General features: G+C 39.5%; 1 protein-coding gene across 2 annotated transcripts in view; it reads right to left on the bottom strand.

Moving 5' to 3' along the window:
- Positions 1-22,121, bottom strand: part of PLOD2 (procollagen-lysine,2-oxoglutarate 5-dioxygenase 2) — a 113,882-nt gene that overhangs the window by 9,137 nt on the left and 82,624 nt on the right. Inside the window, exons 9-15 of one of the 2 annotated variants that reach the window (XM_029068137.1) lie at positions 17,338-17,463; positions 15,979-16,100; positions 13,111-13,215; positions 9,129-9,254; positions 5,103-5,244; positions 3,464-3,526; positions 1,441-1,554 (exon numbers count right to left, since the gene is read on the bottom strand). In XM_029068137.1, the coding sequence (XP_028923970.1) occupies positions 1,441-1,554; positions 3,464-3,526; positions 5,103-5,244; positions 9,129-9,254; positions 13,111-13,215; positions 15,979-16,100; positions 17,338-17,463 (798 nt within the window). The remainder of the gene's footprint in view (positions 1-1,440; positions 1,555-3,463; positions 3,527-5,102; positions 5,245-9,128; positions 9,255-13,110; positions 13,216-15,978; positions 16,101-17,337; positions 17,464-22,121) is intronic. The other variant, XM_029068138.1, reaches the window with a different exon arrangement.

Here is a 22,121-nt window from a genome sequence, read left to right as displayed (position 1 = left end):
CCTTCAATAAGTCTTTGAAGGAGGGGAGAGTAATTCTCTCTCAGATTTGAGGAGGGATGGTAATCCAGGTCAGAAGTAGGACATAGACGAGGGGTCGGCAGAGAGATAGGTGAGATTGAGGCAAAGTGAGAGGGTTGGCACTAGAGGAGCGAAGTGTGTGGCTGGGTTGTAGAAGGAGAGAAACGACGTGAGGTAGGAGGGAGCAAAGTGATGGAGTACTTTAAGGCCAATGCTGAGGAGTTTTTGTTTGATAAGGAGGTGGATGGGCAACCACTGGAGTTTTCTGAGGAGTTGGGTGACACATCCTGAACGTTTCTGTAGAAAATTGATCCAGGCAGAAGAACCAAGTATGGACTGGAGTGGGGAGAGGCAGGAGGCTGGGAGGTCTGCAAGGAGGCTAATGCAGTTATCCAGGCATGATAGGACGAATTACTGTATTAAAGTGATAGCAGTTTGGATAGAGGGGAAAGGGAGGATTTTAGCTATGCTGTGAAGGTGGGACCGACAGGATTTAGTGATGGATAGAATTCTCAACTCAGATGTGTCCAGCAGATACCAATGTAATTTAGGTATTGTCCCAACAGAACAGGATTCCCAAGGAATGAGGTCAGCAAGACAGCTATTATTCACCCTAAAAGGAGCACACAAAAATCCTAGAGACTTGTTAGTTAGACTTTCCAGTTCTCACACTTGATAATGCAGAAAATGAAGCTAGATAACAATTACTCTGGAAAAAACATTCCATAAGAACATTTCCTTCCCCATTCAATAGTTGCTAACTGTGACCTGATACAATCCATAGGCCTTAACTGCCTTTAAGTAAGGGCAGATTATGTTAAATTAGGCTTTTCTTATCCAAGGGAAAATAGCAAAGGGCAGGATTCCAAACAGAGCAATTGAGGAGCCACAAACATGGGATGTGAATCCTCCTTCAGAGGAGAAAGAATGACATCCCTTCCCCTCTGAATGACTTCATTTGTTTGCCAAACTAGCCACAATTCACTGGCAATTCTTCATGCAACCTCATAAATACTGGGACAGATGTTTTAAAGGAGCAACATTTGATGTGTCCTTTCCAAACTAACATCTTGAAATTTATTCAGTGGGCACCAAAATGCAATTTGTTATCTAGTGGTTGGTTCATCTATCTCGCTCTGAAATAAGCAGCACAAAACTGCATTAGCTTTCTGGGTTTGCTCTGTAGAGAAATGAATATAAAAATGATGGTTAAAAATAAGCTGGCCTGAAAGAACAGTTAATCCTACTTAAAACAGGATTCAGAAGTACTCACGGGAAAAAGTCCTTGGTCAGACCTGAGACCTGAGATAATTCAAGTCTCCAAAATGACCTCACACTAGTTTATCATGTTGTTTATCATTTTTTCATGGATTAAGTCCACTGAATGCAACAAAAAGAATTGATAATTTTTTCCGTACATACCACAGGGTTTTCAAAAATCTGCCAGAGGTCATTGTTATAGTGTGTAATGTTGTAATTAGCAGTTGATAAGAGTCTTCCAAATTCATGTCGATTAGAAATGTACATAAATACACCCTACAGCAAAGAAAATGTATATTAGCAATCAGGTGATGGAGAGAAAGAAACCTAGGAAAAAAGGTTTGAGGATTGATAGTTTCAATTAGCATACTTCACTCACAATCATGCATTTATATTTTTAATTATACCACAATGCACAAGTCAAGAAAAAGCAGGCTAGAACTAAAACACCTTGCATTTCCTTTCAAAAAGGAAGGAGATAAAACAGAGGTTTTTGGATCTTTTCATCGTCGAGCCAAGGAGTGTATATTAGAAAAGAAATTCCTGATTTCAAGTAGAAATATTTTAAAGAAACAAAATGCAGTACATTGTTTAAACTTCTTGAAAAAACAGAAACATTTGGTTAAAAATTGGGTTAACATATCAATTCCTGTCAGTGCAATTTAAAACTCACAATATTACCTATATACCCTTTCAGAGAGCAGCCTGGAATTTTTATTTTTAGGTATATACGTGAAAGTAAAAATTAAAAAAAAAATCAGAGGTAGCAAGGAAACAGAAGTTAAGATCAGATGTGATTGGAGATTTTACAGAAAATATATTCCACTAAGCAAACAACGGTGAAACACTGGGCTCTCGTGGCAGGGGCAGCCGGGATAAGACACATCCACAGTTAGGCCATAGTGGATAGAGCACAGACCTGGGAGTCAGAAGGACCTGGGTTCTAATCCCGGCCCCACTACAAGTCTGCTGTGTGACCTTGGGTAAGTCACTTCACTTCTCTGTGCCTCAGTTCCCTCATCTGTAAAATGGGGATCAAGACTGTGAACCCTATGTGGGACAGACACTATAATCTTGTATCTACCCCACGCTTAGAACTGTGCCTGACACATACTGTGCACTTAACAGATACCACAATTATTATGATTTGGGAGAGGAACACTGAGCCGCTTGGGTCTCGTCTCCTTTCCCTTCCCCATTTCCACTCTAATAGAGGTTTCTTGAGAGAAAATGTGTTCGGGAATATCATTTGCTGTCTGCATCATCCAGTGAGACGTTTTCTCCTTCTGTCCTCCCGACAGTAACCAGGAGTTACTGTGCCAATTCCTGAACATTCAAAGAGGAATATGCTCCCTCCACTCTCAACCTTGGGTGCTCTTCTCAGGGACACGACATCTAGCAGACTGGGGAGGAGGATCAAGAAATGGGAGCTATGGAGAATCCTACAAGGGGCACCATTCCTAGATTAAACCTGGGCTGAACATTTGTTCCTTTCATAAACATCTACTATACATGATGCAAGAGAGGCCAGTGGAGGAAAAAGATACACGGATGAAGACTTTCCTCAAACAGCCAGGCACTCAGGCATATCCATATTTACACTGAAACAAAAACTGCTTTTCACTAATTGCCCAAGCGAGTAGTTGAAAACTCCCAGCAGCTCTCTCCAGAATCAACCCCCAACAGAAATCTATGGCCACTGGCTATCACAGGAGCCTATTTAATCAAATGAGAAAAATGTGTACACACAAAACCTCAAGCTCACTGAAGAAAGACAGCCCCTAAATCTCAAATTGCTTTGTCCCCTGTTCAGCAGACTGAATCAGAATCAGACTCCCCAGAAATGAACAGGTTTAACTAAAAGCGAAGGACAGAAAGGCAGAATCCAGATGAACTTCCCAAAGCCAAATATCTGGAAACCCATGGAGAGACTGTTACAGAACCCCGACCCCTCATGAATGAGACTCAAGCTTGCACCACTCCCTGCCCCTGTCCTAGGAAGAGAAGATGCATGAAAGATCCCTGGATTGGAGAATAACCTATAATGAATAGAGCACAGGACCAACAAGAAAAAAAGACTGAATTATACTGACACCAAGGAGAGAAAAAAGCAATAGCTCTTGCTCCAAACAATATTTGCATCTGATACTTAACAAGGAAATAAATTAAAAAAATAAAATAACACCTTTGGGGGCCTGAGCATATGGAATGTTTCCGGAGAAGGGGAGTCTTTTTCCCTTTGTAAAGTCTAAAATGAAGGAGAAGCAGCATGTAAGTTGACCTGTTTAACCCTCTCCCTTGTGTATTTTTAGGACAACAAAATAACAGCCTTGGGTCAGAAGCTGACATTCTGAAAGGCCCTCCATTGACAACATGCAGCACAAGCAAAGCTCCCAACATACATGTTCACATCAGTTCCAGCCCCTCCCTATTGGCTCCAAGATGAATACAACCAAGCTCGTGCCACAGTGTTTGCATAAGGCACAGGGTTAAGAACACAGACAGAGAGAGAAGGCCATTCCATGTTGTGCCACAGATCACATTAGCTGCACATCGAGAGTTCAGACCACAATCATTCGTGCTGATGAGGTTCGATTTTCAGCACACTGGACTGACTGTTTTACACAATGGGTACATACAAACATGCCTTGTTAACATAACATACACAAATAAAAATACTTGCCAACTTTTCTGATACTATAAGAAACTCGGTTATGATGGTTTAAAAATAACAACTTATTTTTCATGGGCTTCCATTCAAAAAACAGTGTAAATATAATCAGGATCATATTTACACTTTGAAATTACAAAAGAATAGTCTCTTCTTAAATCTACTCAAGTTCTTACAACAGGGTGTGAATAAAAAAGCTCCAATATGTTTTAGCAAATCCATTTCTAGAATTGGGCGATCACTGAATAAGCTCCAAAGACATTAATAAAACTTAAATACTGATGTCTAGATCCCTTATCTCCATTGTCCAGGATGTCATTAGGAGCTCCCATATTAATCACCTGCCTGTCAGGTGAGGACGATGTATACGATTTATTAGACGGTGCTGATTTCATAACAGCACAACTATGTGGCTCTTCCATGGATCAATTTTCTAGCCTAAGGGAATACATTTTCTCTCTGATCTGAAGAGTAAAAACTGAATCGCAATAACACTTGTATAATCAGAAACAGTCTTTACTAAGGGAGCAGACCAAACATTGACCTTTCATTGCATAGTGCTCAGGATAGGAATCCATCAATCAGTTAATTAATGTTATTTATTGAGCATTTACTGGGTGTGGAATATGGTACTAAGCACTTGGGAGAATACAATGCAAAACTGAAATCTAAGAATATCTATGGAATGGCTTTGACTTTGTAACAGTTTCCACAGCAGGGTTAATATCAATGCAAAAAAACTGAGACAAAGGTATGAATCCAAATGGGAAGAGACCCAAATACATTCATATTGGGGAAATTTGAGAAATGAACGGGTTTGGTGGGAAGTTTCAAACTAGCTAAATAGAAATGCAGCTGGAAACGTCTTGCTAATTTACTGAACAGATTCCAATTTATTATAACAAGGAACCAACATGAGAGGTGGGTTAAAATAGAACTGTGGATGATGGATACATTTTAACCCGTTTTTCTTTCCTAGCTAATAAAAAAGTTGGCATTCTAAAAAAACATTCCCTATGTATCACTGAACTAATTCCCCCTCAAATTGGCCAGTACTTTCAATTTGACAAAATACAGACAACTCCAAAAGAGTGACAACCAGCACAGCAAGACATTTTCAAAGACCACTTAAGCAAGTCTTTCTAGACCTTACCATTTCTCTAGCATTTTTGCAAAGGGCCATATCAGGATCCAATTTATCCCGGACAAAATAGTTCCTCTCTTTCATCTCTGCTCGGAGAGTCTGCCCTTTAATTAAGTACACGTTAGCCATGTATGGGATATTCCACAACCCTCTGGGAAAACAAATAGGAGACGTCTTTAGACTGGGGATACAAGAGAATCTAGGTGGCATCTTTAATATACAGTCAACTGTTTTTGACACATTTTAATATTGTGTTTTAAACTGAACAAGTTATAAAGTTTTACTGCTTTCTCTGGGAAGATAGAATAACAGCTGTGATTACCCAAAATCCACATATGATTTACAATATAATTGAATGTGTTCATTAATTTTATGATTGTATTTATTAAGCTTTGTAGATACAAGTTAATCAGGTCAGAATCAGTCCCTGTCCACTGTCTCAGGGAAAGGGGGAACAAGTATTGAATCCCCATTTTACTGATGAGAAAACTGAGGCACAGAGAAGTTAAGTGACTTGTCCAAGGTCACACAGCAGACAAGTGGCAGAGCTGGGATAAAAACCCAGGTCATCTGACTCCCAGGCCTGTGCTTCTTCCACTAGACAGCACTGCTGTTTCTGGGATAAGTCCAAGTAGAGATGCTGTCAATCTGCCTTCCATTTTAGAGATCATTCTTCACCAACCCTTTAAAAGCTGGGTTGTTTTGTGCTGCTGGGAGTTTTCTACAATTGGTCTAGAGGGACTTGCAACTTGATGAACATATGTGAAGCATTTTTAGATTCACATGCACAAAAGATCTCATGAAAAAAGGTAGAAAATTACATATCTAAAAACTTAGACATCATGGTCATGGTCATCATGGTCTTTAGTGCATTAAAACGGAACCAAAAAAAAACCACACAATAAAAAAAGTAACTTTCAAAACTGAATTTGGAATGTGTATTAGCCAGTCTGTAAAGAATAATTAGTTTTAAGGAATCCTGGCTAGGTTTTGGGGAAAAAGTCAATAATGTGCCTCACTGCAATCTGATATAGGAGGGAATGGTGGTAGAAGAGGGAATGCAAGGGCGAATCATTTCAAGATTCTCTAAAAATTTCAAAGCACGTGACACAACATTGTTGGCTTGGCATTTGAGATTGAGTTTCTCACAAACATTGCCAAAGGTGACAAAAAACTGCATTTGTACTAGGTACATAATTTATTTTCCAATGGCAGATTTGTAAAGATTGGGTAAAACCCAAATTATTCCTGTGATTGCAAAAGGAACAGGTGCCCGGCCCCATTTCTGTTTATCCAAGTTGACAAAATCAAAGTATTTTTAGTTAGCACACTCCACAGGGACACAAGAGAAACAGCATAGCCTAGGGGATAGTATCCCGTGGCTCAGTGGAAAGAGCACAGGCTTAGGAGTCAGAGGTCATGGGTTCTAATCCCGGCTCTGCCACTTGTCAGCTGTGTGACTTTGGGCAACTCACTTAACTTCTCGGTGCCTCAGTTACCTCATCTGTAAAATGAGGATTAAAATTGTGAGCCCCACATGGGACAGCCTGATTACCCTTATCTACCCCAGCACTTAGAACACTGCTCAGCAAATAGGAAGTGCTTAACAAATACCAACATTATTATTATTACCCAAGCCTAGAGTCAGAAGGACCTGGGTTTTAATCCTGGCTCTGCCACTTGTCTGCTGTGTGACTTCAGGCAAGTCACTTAACTTTTCTATGTCTCAGTTCCATCATCTGTAAAATGGGAATTAAGAATAAGAACCCTCTGTGGGACAGGGACCGGGTCCAACTCAATTATCTTATATCTATCCCAGCATATAGAACAGTGCCTAGCACACAGTAAGCTCTTAACAAATACTATAATTATTATTATTACAACACTGAAAATGTATTCAATAAAGGAGGCTTAAAAAATGGACCTGTTATATTATTTTCTAAAACAGGTGGATTGTGAGAGATCAATGAGCCTGGTCACTGACAAGATTTATGTCCGGTTGAAAAACTATGAGAGAATTTGCTTGCTTCTTGGTGGTCCAAATGGGCAGGGACTGTGTCTATCCTCATTATCTTGTTCCCAACTCACAGTTTACTTGGTGGATAGAACAAGAGCCTGGGAGTCATAATTCTAATTCCGGCTCTGCCACATTAGTAAGCACCCAGTAAGCACTCAATAAATACAATTGAATGAATGTCTGCTGTGTAACCTTGAGCAAGTCACTTAACTTCTATGGACCTCAGTTGCCTCATCTATAAAATGAGGATTAAGAATGTGAGCCCCTTGAGGGAGAGGGACTGTGTCCTACCTGATTAACTTGTATCTACCCTCAGAACAGTGCTTGGTACATAGTAACAAGTACCATAACAAGTACCATAATTATTACTTAGCGCAGTGCTTGGAAAAGAGTAAGCACTTAACAAATAGCACTGTGATCATCTCCACTTCTTAACCACACAACGATAGGAAGATTTGAGATCAGAGCTGTTTTCCAGTTCAACACACGCAGGGCTTCAAGACCTAAGCCTGAGTTTGTGCAGGCAAGACACTTCTTCCTGTGAAAGTGAAGCCTCTTGCTTGCCATTTCATGGAATTAGGGTGTTCATTGCTTGGTGGCCAGCAGAAGCCTTCCCATTACCCCATTCTTAGCTTGGCCTGGACTTCGAGATAGCCCTATCCCTCCTCCTGAAACCCTCTGCACCCAAGATGGCAGTTAGGTGAGCAGAAGGAAGAGAAGCTGGAAATACCCTCTGTCCACTGGAGGGTCATGCTGACATCAGGGTTAGAGCAGTGGGTCTGTATGGGGTTTGAAAACATTCCTTGCTGAAGAGAAATTGGCACCCGGTGCTAGATTTTCCATGAGTACATTTGAGAAATGGATTTCCATTTCTTACAAAAGAAATTGTTTTAAAAATGATACCTGCCATGATCAGACACTAAATTCATCTGCCCAGGAGATTCATAAAACAATAAAGCTCATCAGCAGACAAAGCTGAAATGAATGGCAATATTGATATTCTCACACACAGAAAAGTCATTAGAGGGATTATTAGAGCATGAAAAAGAACATTTCTTGAGCAACAATTACAGCAATGCTTCATTTTTTAAAAGGTCTTTCCTGAAATCAATTTCCAATTCTGAAAAATGAATTTTAAACATGAAATAATGCTCTGTCCTCAATCACACTCATTAAAGGCAGCATTTGACCCAAACAAAATAAAGGAGCACATTTTGATATTGACAGGGAAATACAATATGAAGGAATTTAGCTCTTTGAGGGTAAAGGAACCCAAGCAAATGTGAAAAGGTAACTTGAGTTCCATATAGTTGACATATGTGACACACCATTATGGTTGATTTATTTTGAAGAGAGCTATGTTGCGATGTTTTTCTTCCAAAATCAGTCTGATGAGAACAACCCTATCTAAACTTCTTAACCCTTGTCCTCATCCACTTAATCCTCATCACCCACAGTATCAGAAGGGCAATCAATGGTTGCCAAATGCTCATCATTCATCAGAACTATTTTACCCATAACAATGGTGGAACCACAGTTGCAAAGAACATGGATGTGCCAGAGACCACTGATATCACAAGGCTCCTTAAGCAATATTCTTTGCCTGATATACATTTCAAATCCAATGCACACCAAAGATCATTCTCATCAGTGCTTCAACCCTTTGAGTGTAAGACCGCCCATAACCCGTATCCAGTTTGGGAATTAATATGTGGAGTTACTGTTTTGTTTTTTTGGGGTATTTGCTAAGCGCTTACTATGTGCCAGGCACTGTACTAAGAGATGGGGCAGATATAAGGTAAGCAGATTGGAAACAGTCCCTGTTCCACATAGCCTTGCAGTCTTAATCCCCATTTCACAGTTGAGGCAACTGAGGCACAGAGAAATTAAGTGACTTGTCCAAGGTGAAACAGCAGACAAGTGGTGGAGCCAAATTTAGAACCCAAGTCCTCTGACTTCCAGGCCCGTGCCTTTTCCACTAGGCCATGCCTAGTTACTATTACAACTAGGTAACTTACACCCGATTCCCTTGAACAATATCCACATAATCTTCAGATCGAGCATAATATCCATCAGGACTTAATGTTCCCCAGAAGTTGGACCAGAGTTTTCCATGGCGAGTCACAAGAGGTGCAATGATCTTTCTGTAAATAAAAAAAAAGTCATGACACTGGGATTTTTAAATGTCAACGCTTTAATGTAGTTTTTCTTAACCCAGATTCCTCTTTTCCTGTTATATCTAAGGTGATAGTATTTCTCATCTGAACAAATGTTCCAATTCTTTCCAAAGAGGCTCCATAAAACATGAAGGCCTCCTTTTTAAAACTGTGTTTGTTTCTTTTTCATACATTCATGGCCTCAGTTTGCAGGGAATTAAGAGGATCTAGAGGCTTAATTCAACTGGTCATTAAATTAATGGAGGATCTAAACCTCAAAAATGCAGGAGGAGTTGCAGAATCTGTCACTGGGGGTGAAATGGGGTAGAGAAAAGGGATTACCTTCTTGTTAAAAATTAGGCCATGGGATGGCTGTAATGACAGTGGTATCACAGCCATTCCCATCACAAACCCTAAGAGGGTGGCAGAATTGAGATGGAATTTCACTCTGTCTGCTGCACTCAACACTATGGGAGACTAATGGATTTCACAGCCCTGTGAGCTCTGGCCCCTCACCCCAGTGTGGCTTCTACTATCAGTGCTGCTAATTTCATCTTCATCTCTGGGGCCCCCTTCCCCAGAAATCACCATAGTATGTGTGTGTTGTGTGTGTGTGTTTGTGTGTATGTGTGTGCTCTGTGTGTACACACGCATGCTTGATGACAGCAGCTAAAGGGGAGTTAATGGTGTGACCGCAATAGAGACGTGTCCCACATCCTAACTCCAGATGTATTTGGAGTAACACAAAACAAATCCATCGGAAGTGTAATTTTCCACAGGGGAAGAAAATTTCGAATCAATTCCTGATTCCAACACAATTTCTAGATTCTGGGCTTTCAAGTAGAGTGGGTGTATGAGGAATTATTTTAATGGTTTCTTTGTACCAGGAAAAAGGCACTTGTTTGTTTGAAGAATAAGCTTGAAGTACTGAATGTGTTTTCCAGCACCTAGAAAAAGGACGTTGTTATGTGAAACAACTCAGAGGTTTCTGATTCTGAGAAAAATGAGATCCTTATCAAAATCAAAAGACAACCCAAACTGGAAAAATACGTGTATTAAGGCTTTGATTATTTTCACACACATGCAAGAACCTTCTAGAAGGGCAGCTGTTTTTCATAAGGCACCATAAGGCTCAGTAAATGTCAGTGCCGTTAGTGAGGGCAGGACGGTGAAGGAAAAATCTTCATGCCTAGGATTCTTAACTTCCACTTCAGTCTTAATGCCTTCAGTCCTTAATTATTTAGCAATACTTTATAGTGAACACGTTTGGAATCATTTTGACTTTAAGAATGCTACTTCAAAGACAGGGTAAATAAGCACAAGTCTTGTGGTTGTGCATTCTGGAGTCACCATAAGCACTTGGCCAACATGCCTGCTGGATCAGCTCCATGGTTTATCCCATCCCAGTCTTGGGAAAGTGGCATGAGGGCACTTGGAGAAACTGTGTGAATGTTGCCTTCTGAACACCTACCTTCTCTGGGCCTCAGTTCCCTTGTCTGTAAAATGGGGATTGAGACTGTGAGCCCCAAGTAGGACAGGGACTCTATCCAACTCAAATTCCTTGTATCTACCCCAGTGCTTAGTTCAGTGTGTGGTACACAGTAAGTGCTGAACAGATACAGTAATTATTATTAACATTATTATGGTTAGGGACATACTGTCCAACCCTGTTTGTTACCCTTCCTCACTAAATCTTTAACTTCTCCATTCAAATGTCTCAAATCTTTCCTTTTAAGTCTCTTAGGAATTTCTCATCCATGAATGTATCCAAACCGCTCATGAACCTGTCATTACTTTTGGCTGTATCAACTATAGTGTGGAGATAGCTTTCCTTTAGTTTGTTTTTGAACTGACTCAAAAACTTCAAACTCCAAACTGACTTCAAACTCTAATTCCAAGTTTTCCCTGCATATACCTTTTATGATTTTAAGTCCTAATCTTTACAGCTTGCCCTCCCCTGGAAACTGATGACAAGAATGCTTTTCCAACATTCTGTGTTCTTGAATTCAATTTTACAAATATATATGCACATGTGTGTGTGTGTGTGTTTGTGAACAACTGCATATGTACCCTTTGCACTGGTCAGACTCAAGTAAGTCTGTTCTATGTCCCAACCTGGGTCATGGGACAGTGTTTCTGGAGACCCTTTTGCAACAGTCTTCCATTATAGTTCATTCAAGTCAATCATTCAATCATATTTACTGAATGCTTACTGGGTGCAGAGCTCTGTATTAAGCATTGTACCAAGCACGGTACTAAATTGATTCTCTCTTTGAAGATTGGCTTCTCAGATGGCTCTTGCCTCTATTCCCATTGTTCATTAGTTACCTTGATTTCATCTCTCACTGACAACCCCTTACCTATGTTATCCCTCTGTCCTGAAATGCCTTCCCCCTTAATATAAGACAAATCACCATTCTCCCCACCTTCAGAACCTCATTAAAATCAGCCTACTGTTTTTAGTTGCCTTGATATCATCCATCTCACTACCAACTCTTTGCCCACATTCTCCTCCTAGCCTGAAACTCTCTCCCCCTTCATATACAACAGAGCACCAATCTCTCCAGCCTCAAAGCATGATTAAAAGGGTACTTGCCCCAAAGCACTTGTGTAAACATGTACATATCTATAATTCTATTCATTTATATTCATGCCTGTTTTACTTGTTCTGATGTGTATATATATCTAATTCTATTTATTTTTATTGATGCCATTGATACCTGTTTACTTGTTTTGATGTCTGTCTCCCCCATTCTAGACTGTGAGCTGGTTGTGGGCAGAGATTGTCTCTCTTCGTTGCTGAACTGTACTTTCCAAGTGCTTAGTATAGCGCACAAAGTGCTCAATAAATATGATCAAATGAATTGAATGAATTAATTAAAATCACACCTTCAAGAGGTCTTCTTCCTACTAAGCCCTGCTTGTCTGAGTGCAAAAGAGAATCAGAGAGACCTTCCCAAGGCACTGAATGACAACAGCCAGTTTTTCCCAGGTCCCAGGGCTGTGTCCCATAATTCACCCCCTAGACTCAGAAAGCCTTTTCTAGTTGGAAGGTGGAGTCAGGATCCTCCTCAAAAGGAAGTTAAGAGCCTAAAATGACAGTTGATAGAATCACTTTGGTTTGTTGGGGTTTTGTTGACTCCTGAAACCTGAGGGGCTAATGAAACAGGAAACTGGCTTTTGGTACATTGGGTTGACTGTCTAGAAAATAATCAAGTGCTTAGTGATTACACTAGTGATCGCGACAAGATTCTCCACCCAGCTCGGTAAGACGATGATGTCTACAGCCCCTCTAGACTGTAAACTCGCTGTGGGTAGAAAACATGTCTACTGACTCTGTTATTTTGTATTCTCCCAATCACTTGGTATAGTGCTCTGGACACAGTAAGCACTCAATAAATACAATTGGTTGATCGATTGATGCTTTAGGCACTTGCCCCTCTTTTACTCCTGGAGAACAAACGTACTTATTGAAAGCTTTCAGATTTGCCACATTCTAACCAAAACATAGCTCTCTAGAGGAGGCTTCACCTGAGGCCAGGGCAGCAAATTTAGCATATATAAAAATACAAAATTTAAAGAACTGAAGGTAGTGAATTGGGCAATTTTCCCCTGGATAGCTAAGGCATCTTTAAGACAAATAAATGTGTTTGGGCAATATATCTATCTGTCAGTTATATCTATCAGATCAACTGCTGCTCTGGGACCCTAGTTGATCCTATAAGTACTTTGGCAAATCTGCTAAGAAGGCACTTTGGTGGTGCTGGTGAGTTTCATGGGGACCCGTGGCCAGGGATGGAATCAAAAGTTCAAAAAGACAGAAAGGTGGAACTTTGGTTGCTACCTGTTTTGTTCTATCAATAGTCTTAAGGTACTTGGATTGGTCAGAACCACATCTGCATCGAGGCTGAAGTAATAATCACAGTGCTCATTCTGACGACAAACATCCCTGGAAAAGAAAGGAGAGCAGTTAGAATTGTTCCATTGCACTGTAAGCATCTTCTATGACAGATCACATAACACTTATTAGCTAAACTAGCTTTCTACCTTTCTCTTCAGACCAATAAGATAACATATTCATTCATTCACTCATATTTATTGAGTGCTTACTATGTGCAAACCACTGTACTAAGTGGTTGGGAAAGTATGATACAACAATAAACAGTGACAATCCCTGCCCACAACGAGCTCACAGTCCTTGGATATGTCCAAGGAGAATTTCCCACTACCCTCAGAGCCAACCAGTTCTAAAAGAGAATTAGTACCGGTATTATGAAAGGGCTACTTTGTCACCAAAAGGTCTGAAACTAATTTGCATGAGATTGTAACCTCTTTCAATAGAGCATAAGCTCCATGAACGAATTGATCATGTCTCTCTATTCTATTATTTTCCTCTCCAAAACATTCAGTGCCATGCTCTGCACAAAATGGGTGCTCAGTAAAAAAGACTGATTGTATGAGGGGCAACTGAAGAAATGCACAGGTAATTTGATCTTGAATGTGAGAAGAAAAGAAGTTAACAGTTCTTAAACTTAAAGAAAAGAGTTAACAGTGGCTATGGAAGAGGGGTGAGGAATAGGTATTTGGATGAAAGATGGTCTTCTGGTAGGGAAAGATCGGAGAAGCAGCACAGCCTAGTGGATAGGGCATAGGCCTGGGAATCAGAAGGACTTGGGTTCTAATACCATCTCCTCCATTTGTCTGCTCTGGGACCTTGGCTAAGCCACTTCACTTCTCTGGGCCACAGTTACCTCATCTGTAAAATGGTGATTAATACTGTGAGCCCCATGTGGGACATGGACTGTGTCCAAATTGATTAGCTTGTATCTACCTTAGCACTTAGTGCAGGGCCTAGCCCATAGTTAGGGCTTTAGCAAATACCTTAAAAATAAATAAAAAAGATGATCTTCCTGTTTGGGAAGAAATGGAAAGACTGAGGGTAGCATCAGGAAAAATCTCAGTTGTTGTTTGGAAAGACCCTTCTTTTAGATGACATGAGGAATACATCTGTATCTCTTACTTGAAAGCATATTTCCCTTCAGTGAGAATTGTGGCATGAATCAGTCTTTCACAGAACACAGGGTTGGCCTTGACATTTTGTCACCATACCTCTACCGAGGTTGGAGTCAAGTCAAGAACATAATAGAATGTACACTGTCTGAATAGTCTGGGTTTCTTTTTCAAATGGAACAAGGAACTCTCTGGGGAGCCTCTCTCAGATGTCAGCATACAAACAGGTATTTCCTCCATAATCAAACAGGTGCAAATTATTTAAACATTGTTTTCTGAATCCTGTTTACTCATTTTTCTACTTCTGTTGATGACCAAGCTTAAATTTATATAGGTACTAGTTGATTCTTCCCATGATATTTAATTTGATTGTAATGATAATATTGATAGTGGTAATTCCTAAGCATTTATTATGTGCCAAGCAACTGGGCTAAATAGGCTGCGGTATCATCAAATCATACACAGTCCCTGACCCACATGGGGCTCACATTCGAAGGGGGAAGAGGCATACTTAGTTTTTATATAACATGAGCTTTCAATTACACATTTTGGACAGAATGGTACTGGGAAATTAGGAAAATTCCTCCAATAAAATGGGTGCATATGGAATGAGAAGTGGTGCGGTCTACTGGATAAAGCACAGGCCTGGGAGTCAGAAGGACCTGGGTTCTAATTCCCGTTCTACCACTTGTCTCCTTGGTGACCTTGGGCAAGTCATTTAACTTCTCTTTGTCTCAATTACCTCATCGGTAAAATGGGGATTAAGACTATGAGCCCCAGGTGGGACATGGACTGTGTCCAGCCTGATTAGCTTGAATTTATTCCAGTGTTTTAGTACAGTGTCTGGTACCAAGTAAGTGCTGAACAAATACCGCCCCCCCCCCCAAAAAAAAATAGTGCAAGGCACTGGTCAATGCATCTCACATTATAATGCTAATTTTCCTTAACACATAGTTCACTAAGAAACCTGTATTAAAGTGTAAATCTCTTACTGGACAGAGAATGTGTCTGTTTATTGATATATTGTACTCTCTCAAGGGCTTAGCATAGTGCTCTGTACATGGTGAATGCTCAATAAATACAACTGACTGACTTACTACAAATTGCCAAATGGGCTTCCTCTACTCACTGTAAACCATATCTCTTTGTGTGGGTAGTCCAAAAATCCAAGAGAAAGGTCACAGAGCAATTAGCAAGCCCACAGCACCAAGCGAGCAGAAGCAGCATGGGAAATCCACCAGGGTCAGGCTCAGGCATTATACTGTGGGCTGCTAAATTTTTCTCTTGGCTGCTGGACTTGGCCTCAATGATATTTTAATGTTTCTAGTGCTGTTATCAAAATATTTCTGACCCTTGAATTTTCGGCTGATTAAATCTGGAAAGAATGCTCCACATCTGTTCTGCTATTTACATCTTGTACTGTTTGATTTTTGTTTAAGGGATTCAAGAGTCTTCAGCTGAGGTGAAAATGACAGCTGGCTTTACTTGGTTGAATCTTATTCAGTAAGAGACACATTTTCTGACCATCAACAGCTTTTTGTATTAAGAAAAAAGCAGAATTATTCCCAGGGCTGGAACAGAGCTGGAAGTGCTCAGCAATTATCTCCAAACAGAGAGGATGATTGATGCTACTGAACTTGGGACTGATATCTTCCAGTAGAATGTATAGATGCATTTAATGAAGAAAAACATGAAACATTACATTCCCATGTTCCTGGCTTCCGCTTGACTGAGGCTCTCTTCGGGACCCACAATTTTTATAGTTGTGATTATATTTTTTGCTTTTTCCCAAAATGCCTTGATGTGTTTTTCATGATAAACCTCCTGTAATCATAGCAATAGAACTTAGAATTAGAGTTAGCAACACCCTTATTACTCTGGAGAACAACACAGGAATTGATTCCAATGTCTAGGAAAAAGACACGGGTGAGAGATATTGCCAGGTTCAGGATTGTTGTCTGCCATTTATAGATTTATTTTCCAAAGTATTATGCAGTCCACATTAAGTTTTGCCATAAAATTGATTTTCTATTTAACTATCAGCAGGTAAAGGGAGGATTAGCAAACTTTCAATTGTTTGTACTGAATTCAGCTTCATAAACATCATTTTTAAGCTTCTATGATCCTGCAGTGATTCTGTCTCCGATAAGCATGAGTCCAAGGCTCAATTATCTGCCCCTCCGCTAGGGATAGCAGTCTTCAAATTTGGCAGAAGTAAGGAAGATTTGGAAAAGGAGATGATGTGGCTGAAAAATCTATTGGATAAAAATCCTGTGTTGTGGCCTAGTCATAAATAATAGCAAAATGTTGACAGTTCATGACTGCCATTCTGATGAAAACCATACCTCGAAGAATTGCTTTTCAGCCAAAGTTCACAAGTAGCCATTTCATTTTATAATGAAAATTAGCATACCAGTAATTAGCAATCATGTCAGTATTTAAAAAGGCCACCAACACATGATTTAATCAAATTGGGTTGAGTTTAAGATATGGGCTCTTTTGGGCTCTTCATTATAAGCAAAGTTTAGGAGATTTTAATAATGCCAAATGTATCATCTAGAGTGCTTTAAAAAATCAGCATATTTTTAAAAGGTCACTAAAAGTTTTATTCCAAAACTCAGTATTTTCTGACAACGTCTATGATAATAATTCAGCAATAAGAACATTAAAGATGACAAAAGAACAGACAGTTCTGAAATAAAAGGATGAGAAGTGAGTCCACAATCCAAATTATTTGGGGATATACTCCAGAAAGAAAAGTCTGTTTATAATTAGTTGACCAATTATGAAATCAAAAGTCCTAAAAAGTTTGGAGAGCAAATCCTTTACACAAATAGTTCAACTTGAATTTTATTCACTTGACCTGGTTTGGAATGCATACCACTTTAACATAAGGCCTTCCTTGATCTTTTTTTTTTAGGTAGAAATGATTAATAGAAACAAATGTCTCTGTCCTGGGGTGGGAAGCAAATTTAATTTGCTATTAACGAAGTTGAGCTGCAACTATGAATCCCTCAACAATTTGTTTTCCCAAAAATATACTCTTTCCCCAATAACTTACATTATTATGAATGAAGAGACTGAGGGCTTCTTTTGGATAATCCAGCGTCAACAACAGGTCTAGGAATCGGGGAAGGAAAGGTGTTGGTTGCTCAATGAAAACACCAATTGTTACCTTTGGATAGTCCTAAAAATAGAGGCAACACGTTAAAGAGAAGAATAAAACTGGTTATCAAAGATGGCCTTAAATTTAGAGGTGGACTAATTGCATATATATATATATATATATATATATATATACACGTATATATCTATATCTATATCTATCTATATATCTTTGTCTATATACATATCTATCTAATTGCATATATATACAAATACATATAGTATATCTATATATCTTTATATATATGTGTGTGTGTGTGTGTGTGTATAAATACATATATATACAAATATATATAGATGTACTATATATAGATAGATATAGATATAGAGATATATAGATATATTTAGATATATAGTATATATAGATAGATATAGTATATCTCTATATCTATATCTATCTATATATATATCACTTCTCATATGTATAGTATATATATCTATAGTAACTCATATAGAAAACTCATCACTATGAATCTTCATGACAAGAAATAATATTTTAGAAAAAACAAAGAACACTTTTCCTTTAGCACTTGATAGTCACCCCATTCTTAGTCCTACAGCATTTATGTATGCATCTGTAATTTATTAACTTATATTAAAGTCTGTCTGGGAATGTATCCACTCTGTTGTATTGTACTCTTCCAAGGGCTTAGTACAGTGTTATGCACATGGTAACTGTACAAAAAATACCAGTGATTAATTGTTTCATATCCTTCAGGGTTTGCAGATGATGCTATCATGGTGAGAATTTACCAGGTATGGAAGTATGATTGACAAAATGATATATAACCAAAATTTCAGTTCATATCTTCTGCAAATCAATCAGTCAATCAATGGTATTTATTGAACACTTACTGTGTACAGAGCATTGTACTAAGCACTTGGGAGAGTACAACAGTTAGTAAACACATTCCCTTCCCACAGCAAACTTATAGTCTAGTGGTAACCATTCTTTTCCTTCAAAGTCAAACATGCACAGCCCATTTTATGATGGCAATTTGATTTCATCCTCTGAGTTTCATGATCTTACCAAAGCCTCTGTTGCAAGACCATCTCTCCATTTCTGGCAGGCTAAATTGTCTTGACTTGCTGCCTCCTAACTACTCATGTTTATGTCCTATCCTTAGTTTTTGTTTCACTGAGTGATTCTAATATTTCTTTTCTCCAATTTCCTTATGGCCCTACTCATTTCAGGTAATCCGTAAAGCAGCCACTGAGTACATGGCTTAGTGGAAAGAGCCCAGGCTTGGGAGTCAGAGGTCGTGGGTATTAATCCCAGCTCCACCACTTATCAGCTGTACAAGTCATTTAACTTCTTTGTGCTTCAGTTACCCCATCTGTAAAATGGGGATTAAGACTGTGAGCCTCATGTGGGACAATCTGATTCCCTTGTATCTACCCCAGTGCTTAGAACAGTGCTTGGCACATAGTAAGTGCTTAACAAATACCATTATTATTATCATTATTATTATTATTGTTTTCATCCTCACATGTCCATCAGAGTCAAGATGATGTTTGATGAGTGCTGTTTTAATGTCGGTGACTGTCCCAGGACCTCGTAGTTTGGAATTCTGTCTTGCAATCTTATATAAAATATGGCAGATAGCAGCCTCTGAGGAAACCACTTAAAAGTCAGACAGAGAATCTGTAGTATGTTCAGATCTTACAACTAAATAGAAGGCTGGATTATTATCATCATCAGTATTTATTGGATAACTAAATGTGAAAGCCTAACGGCCTAATGGAAAGAGAATAGACCTGGGAGTCAGAAGGACTTGGGTTCTAATCCTGCCTCCACCACTTGACTATTGTGTGACCTTGGGCAAATCACTTAACTTCTCTGGGCCTCAGTTATCTCATCTATAAAAAAGAAATTAAGACTGGGAGCCCCATGTGGGGCATGGACTGTGAGCAACCTGTGACCAACCAATTGTAAATACCCAAGCAATCTGTACAATGCCTGGCACACAATAAGTACTTAATACCATAAAAAAGCAGCGTGGCTCAGTGGAAAGAGCACACACTTTGGAGTCAGAGGTCATGAGTTCGAATTCCAGTTCTGCCACTTGTCAGCTGTGTGACTGTGGGCAAGTCACTTCACTTCTCTGGGACTCAGTTATCTCATCTGTAAAATGGGGATGAAGACTGTGAGCCCCACGTGGGACAACCTGATTCCCCTGTGTCTACCCCAATGTTTAGAACAGTGCTCTGCACATAGTAAGTGCTTAACAAATACCAACATTATTATTATTTCTTCTCATAAGATCATACATACAATTAAAAAGCAAACAAACCATGGTCCTGCCCCCTCAGAGCTATAGCAATAGACTTTTATCTTCAGAACTGCAGACTAGCTTTGGTCCTGTGACACCAGGACCAAGAAATTGAATGAAGGAATTAATTATTATAATTATAATGACAGTGATTTGTGCAACATCCTTTGAATTCATCCTAACTGTGTTCCTACTGGGGCCACAGAGTGCGAGACAGCAGGTGGGCAGAGGTCCAGCACATTGCGAAGGGCATTTAAAAAGGCTCTTCATCTTCTGGATCTATTTATGAAGTATCAGCAAAGTACTGCTTTGTTACAGTGCTATGATGCAGCAGATAGTTTCTTTGGTAGCAGTTGATGTTTTCACCGTGCATATTAGCCAGTTATTTTTAAGGATTCAAGTAGTTTTCCACTCAGACACATTCACAACTGATAGCATAGCCTCAGTCAGCATTTCTCTACTTGCAGAATGGGAGAAAATCTAGATCCCCTGGTTTACACTGAAGTGTACTCTTCCAAGCTGTTTATACTGTGCTCTGCCCACAATCAGTGCTCAATGAACATCACTGATTGATTGACTGATTCTCAGAGATCTGCTCTTGCAACTGGACCCAAAGCAGGGCTAGCAGCTAAACCACAATTGCTCTGAATAACTTCAGTTTTGTCTGAGGCTTAATGTCACATTATGGCCACAGTCCGTCATTTTCCAAAAGATTTAGTGCCTTTCTTGATTTTGTTTTCTACCTCTTTGTCTATCCTTTCTTCTTTGGGCAGTGTCCTGCTAACTAACAGACTTCAATGACAGCACTCAGGTCTGTATTACTGATGGAGATACTTGATCTTTGGTGTGCAGAATTTGATCCTGCAGCTTGGACCCGAGAATACATCAATCATATTTATGGAGTGCTTTGTATAGGGAGAACACTGAACTACACATGCAGTATAACAGAGTTGGTAGACAGATTCCCTGCCCAAAATGAATTTATGATCTCAAAGGAAATCCTCAAGTTACTGGTAGTGCAGTGTGTTTTGACAATTTTAAGAAGTGATTCTATGACTACCTGAATATTTTCTTATGTACATGCTTCTAGAGCACAGTCACCTAAATAGAAGAGCTCTAGAATGAGAGAGTAAACTCGTTGTTGGCAGGGAATGTGACTATCAACTCTGCTATAGTGTACAACCCCAAGTGCTTAGTACGGTGCTCTGCACAGAGTATGCACTCAATAAATACGGTTGATTGGCTGAAGCTTTGGGCTGGTTGAACCAGAACAGTTTTCCAGAGGTACAAATGAAGCTCCAAATAATTTTCCATTGCTGTTTTGCATACTCAGGAAAACTAAATCCCTTCCCCTGCACAACTCAACTGCACCCTCATATCTCCCCCTCCCATTAGACCCCACTGCACGCCTAATCCCTCAGTGTCCTCGTCCACTAGCTAAGCCTGCAGTCCCTGAGGATAACATAGACAAGCAAGCCTCTAGGCAAATCACCCCAGACTTTACAAAGAGCGTCTAGGCTAAACTAAAATCATCCAACTATCCCAAATTTCAAACAAAGGCCAAGAATCAGGCACACATTACCAATAATCTTATATTTCCTTAAAGAATAGAACTTTCCCCTTCATATCCTTCAAATTGGACTGGGTGATTCAGCTGTCCCTTAGGACATCGGATTATCAAACTATTCCCTAGGCATCAGTTATTGGGGTAGCAGTTATCTTCCATAGCTTCCAGTGTACAATTTGATAAAATCACCTCTAATAATGTGGAAATAGTTGCCTAGTAGAAAGAGCGTGGGTCTGGGAGCCAGAGGACTTGGGTTCTAATCCCAGCTCTGCCACTTCTCTGTTGTGCAATCTTGGGCAAGTCACTGGGCTTCAACTGCTCATCTGTGATCTCCATGTGGGACATGGACTATGTCCAACCTCATTATCTTGTATCTACCCCAGCATTTAGTACAGTGACTGCCTGGTACATAGTAAGTGCTTAACAAATACCACCTAAAAAAATAAAACCCTAAAAACAAGCAAACAAAAAAGTCATGTAGTTAGCTGCAACCTGGCACGAAGGTGCAGGTTTAAAAAAATCTTGCTTCATCTCTGACAACTGAAAACTCACAATTCTAAAAGGGTGACACCCACATGAGCTAATAAGAAGACATCTATTGGAAGTACATGTCCATGAGAGACTGAGAGATTGAGATTAATCTATTATTAAAATTATTTGAAGAAAGTTGAAATACATAAGTTTTGAATTTGATTTACTTCCCTCAATTAAAACTGAAGAGTACAAAAAATAAAATATTGGAAGAAAATAACCAAAAGCTAATGCGGTAAGGTTTTGTTTTGGTTTTTTTCAGCACATCAGTTTTAAAGTGATCTGAAACATGAGGCATTATGAATCAAG

The sequence above is a fragment of the Ornithorhynchus anatinus genome, chromosome 1 (genome assembly GCF_004115215.2).
Source record: "Ornithorhynchus anatinus isolate Pmale09 chromosome 1, mOrnAna1.pri.v4, whole genome shotgun sequence".
Lineage (NCBI taxonomy): Eukaryota > Metazoa > Chordata > Mammalia > Monotremata > Ornithorhynchidae > Ornithorhynchus > Ornithorhynchus anatinus.
This window is presented reverse-complemented; position numbering and strand designations above follow the sequence as displayed.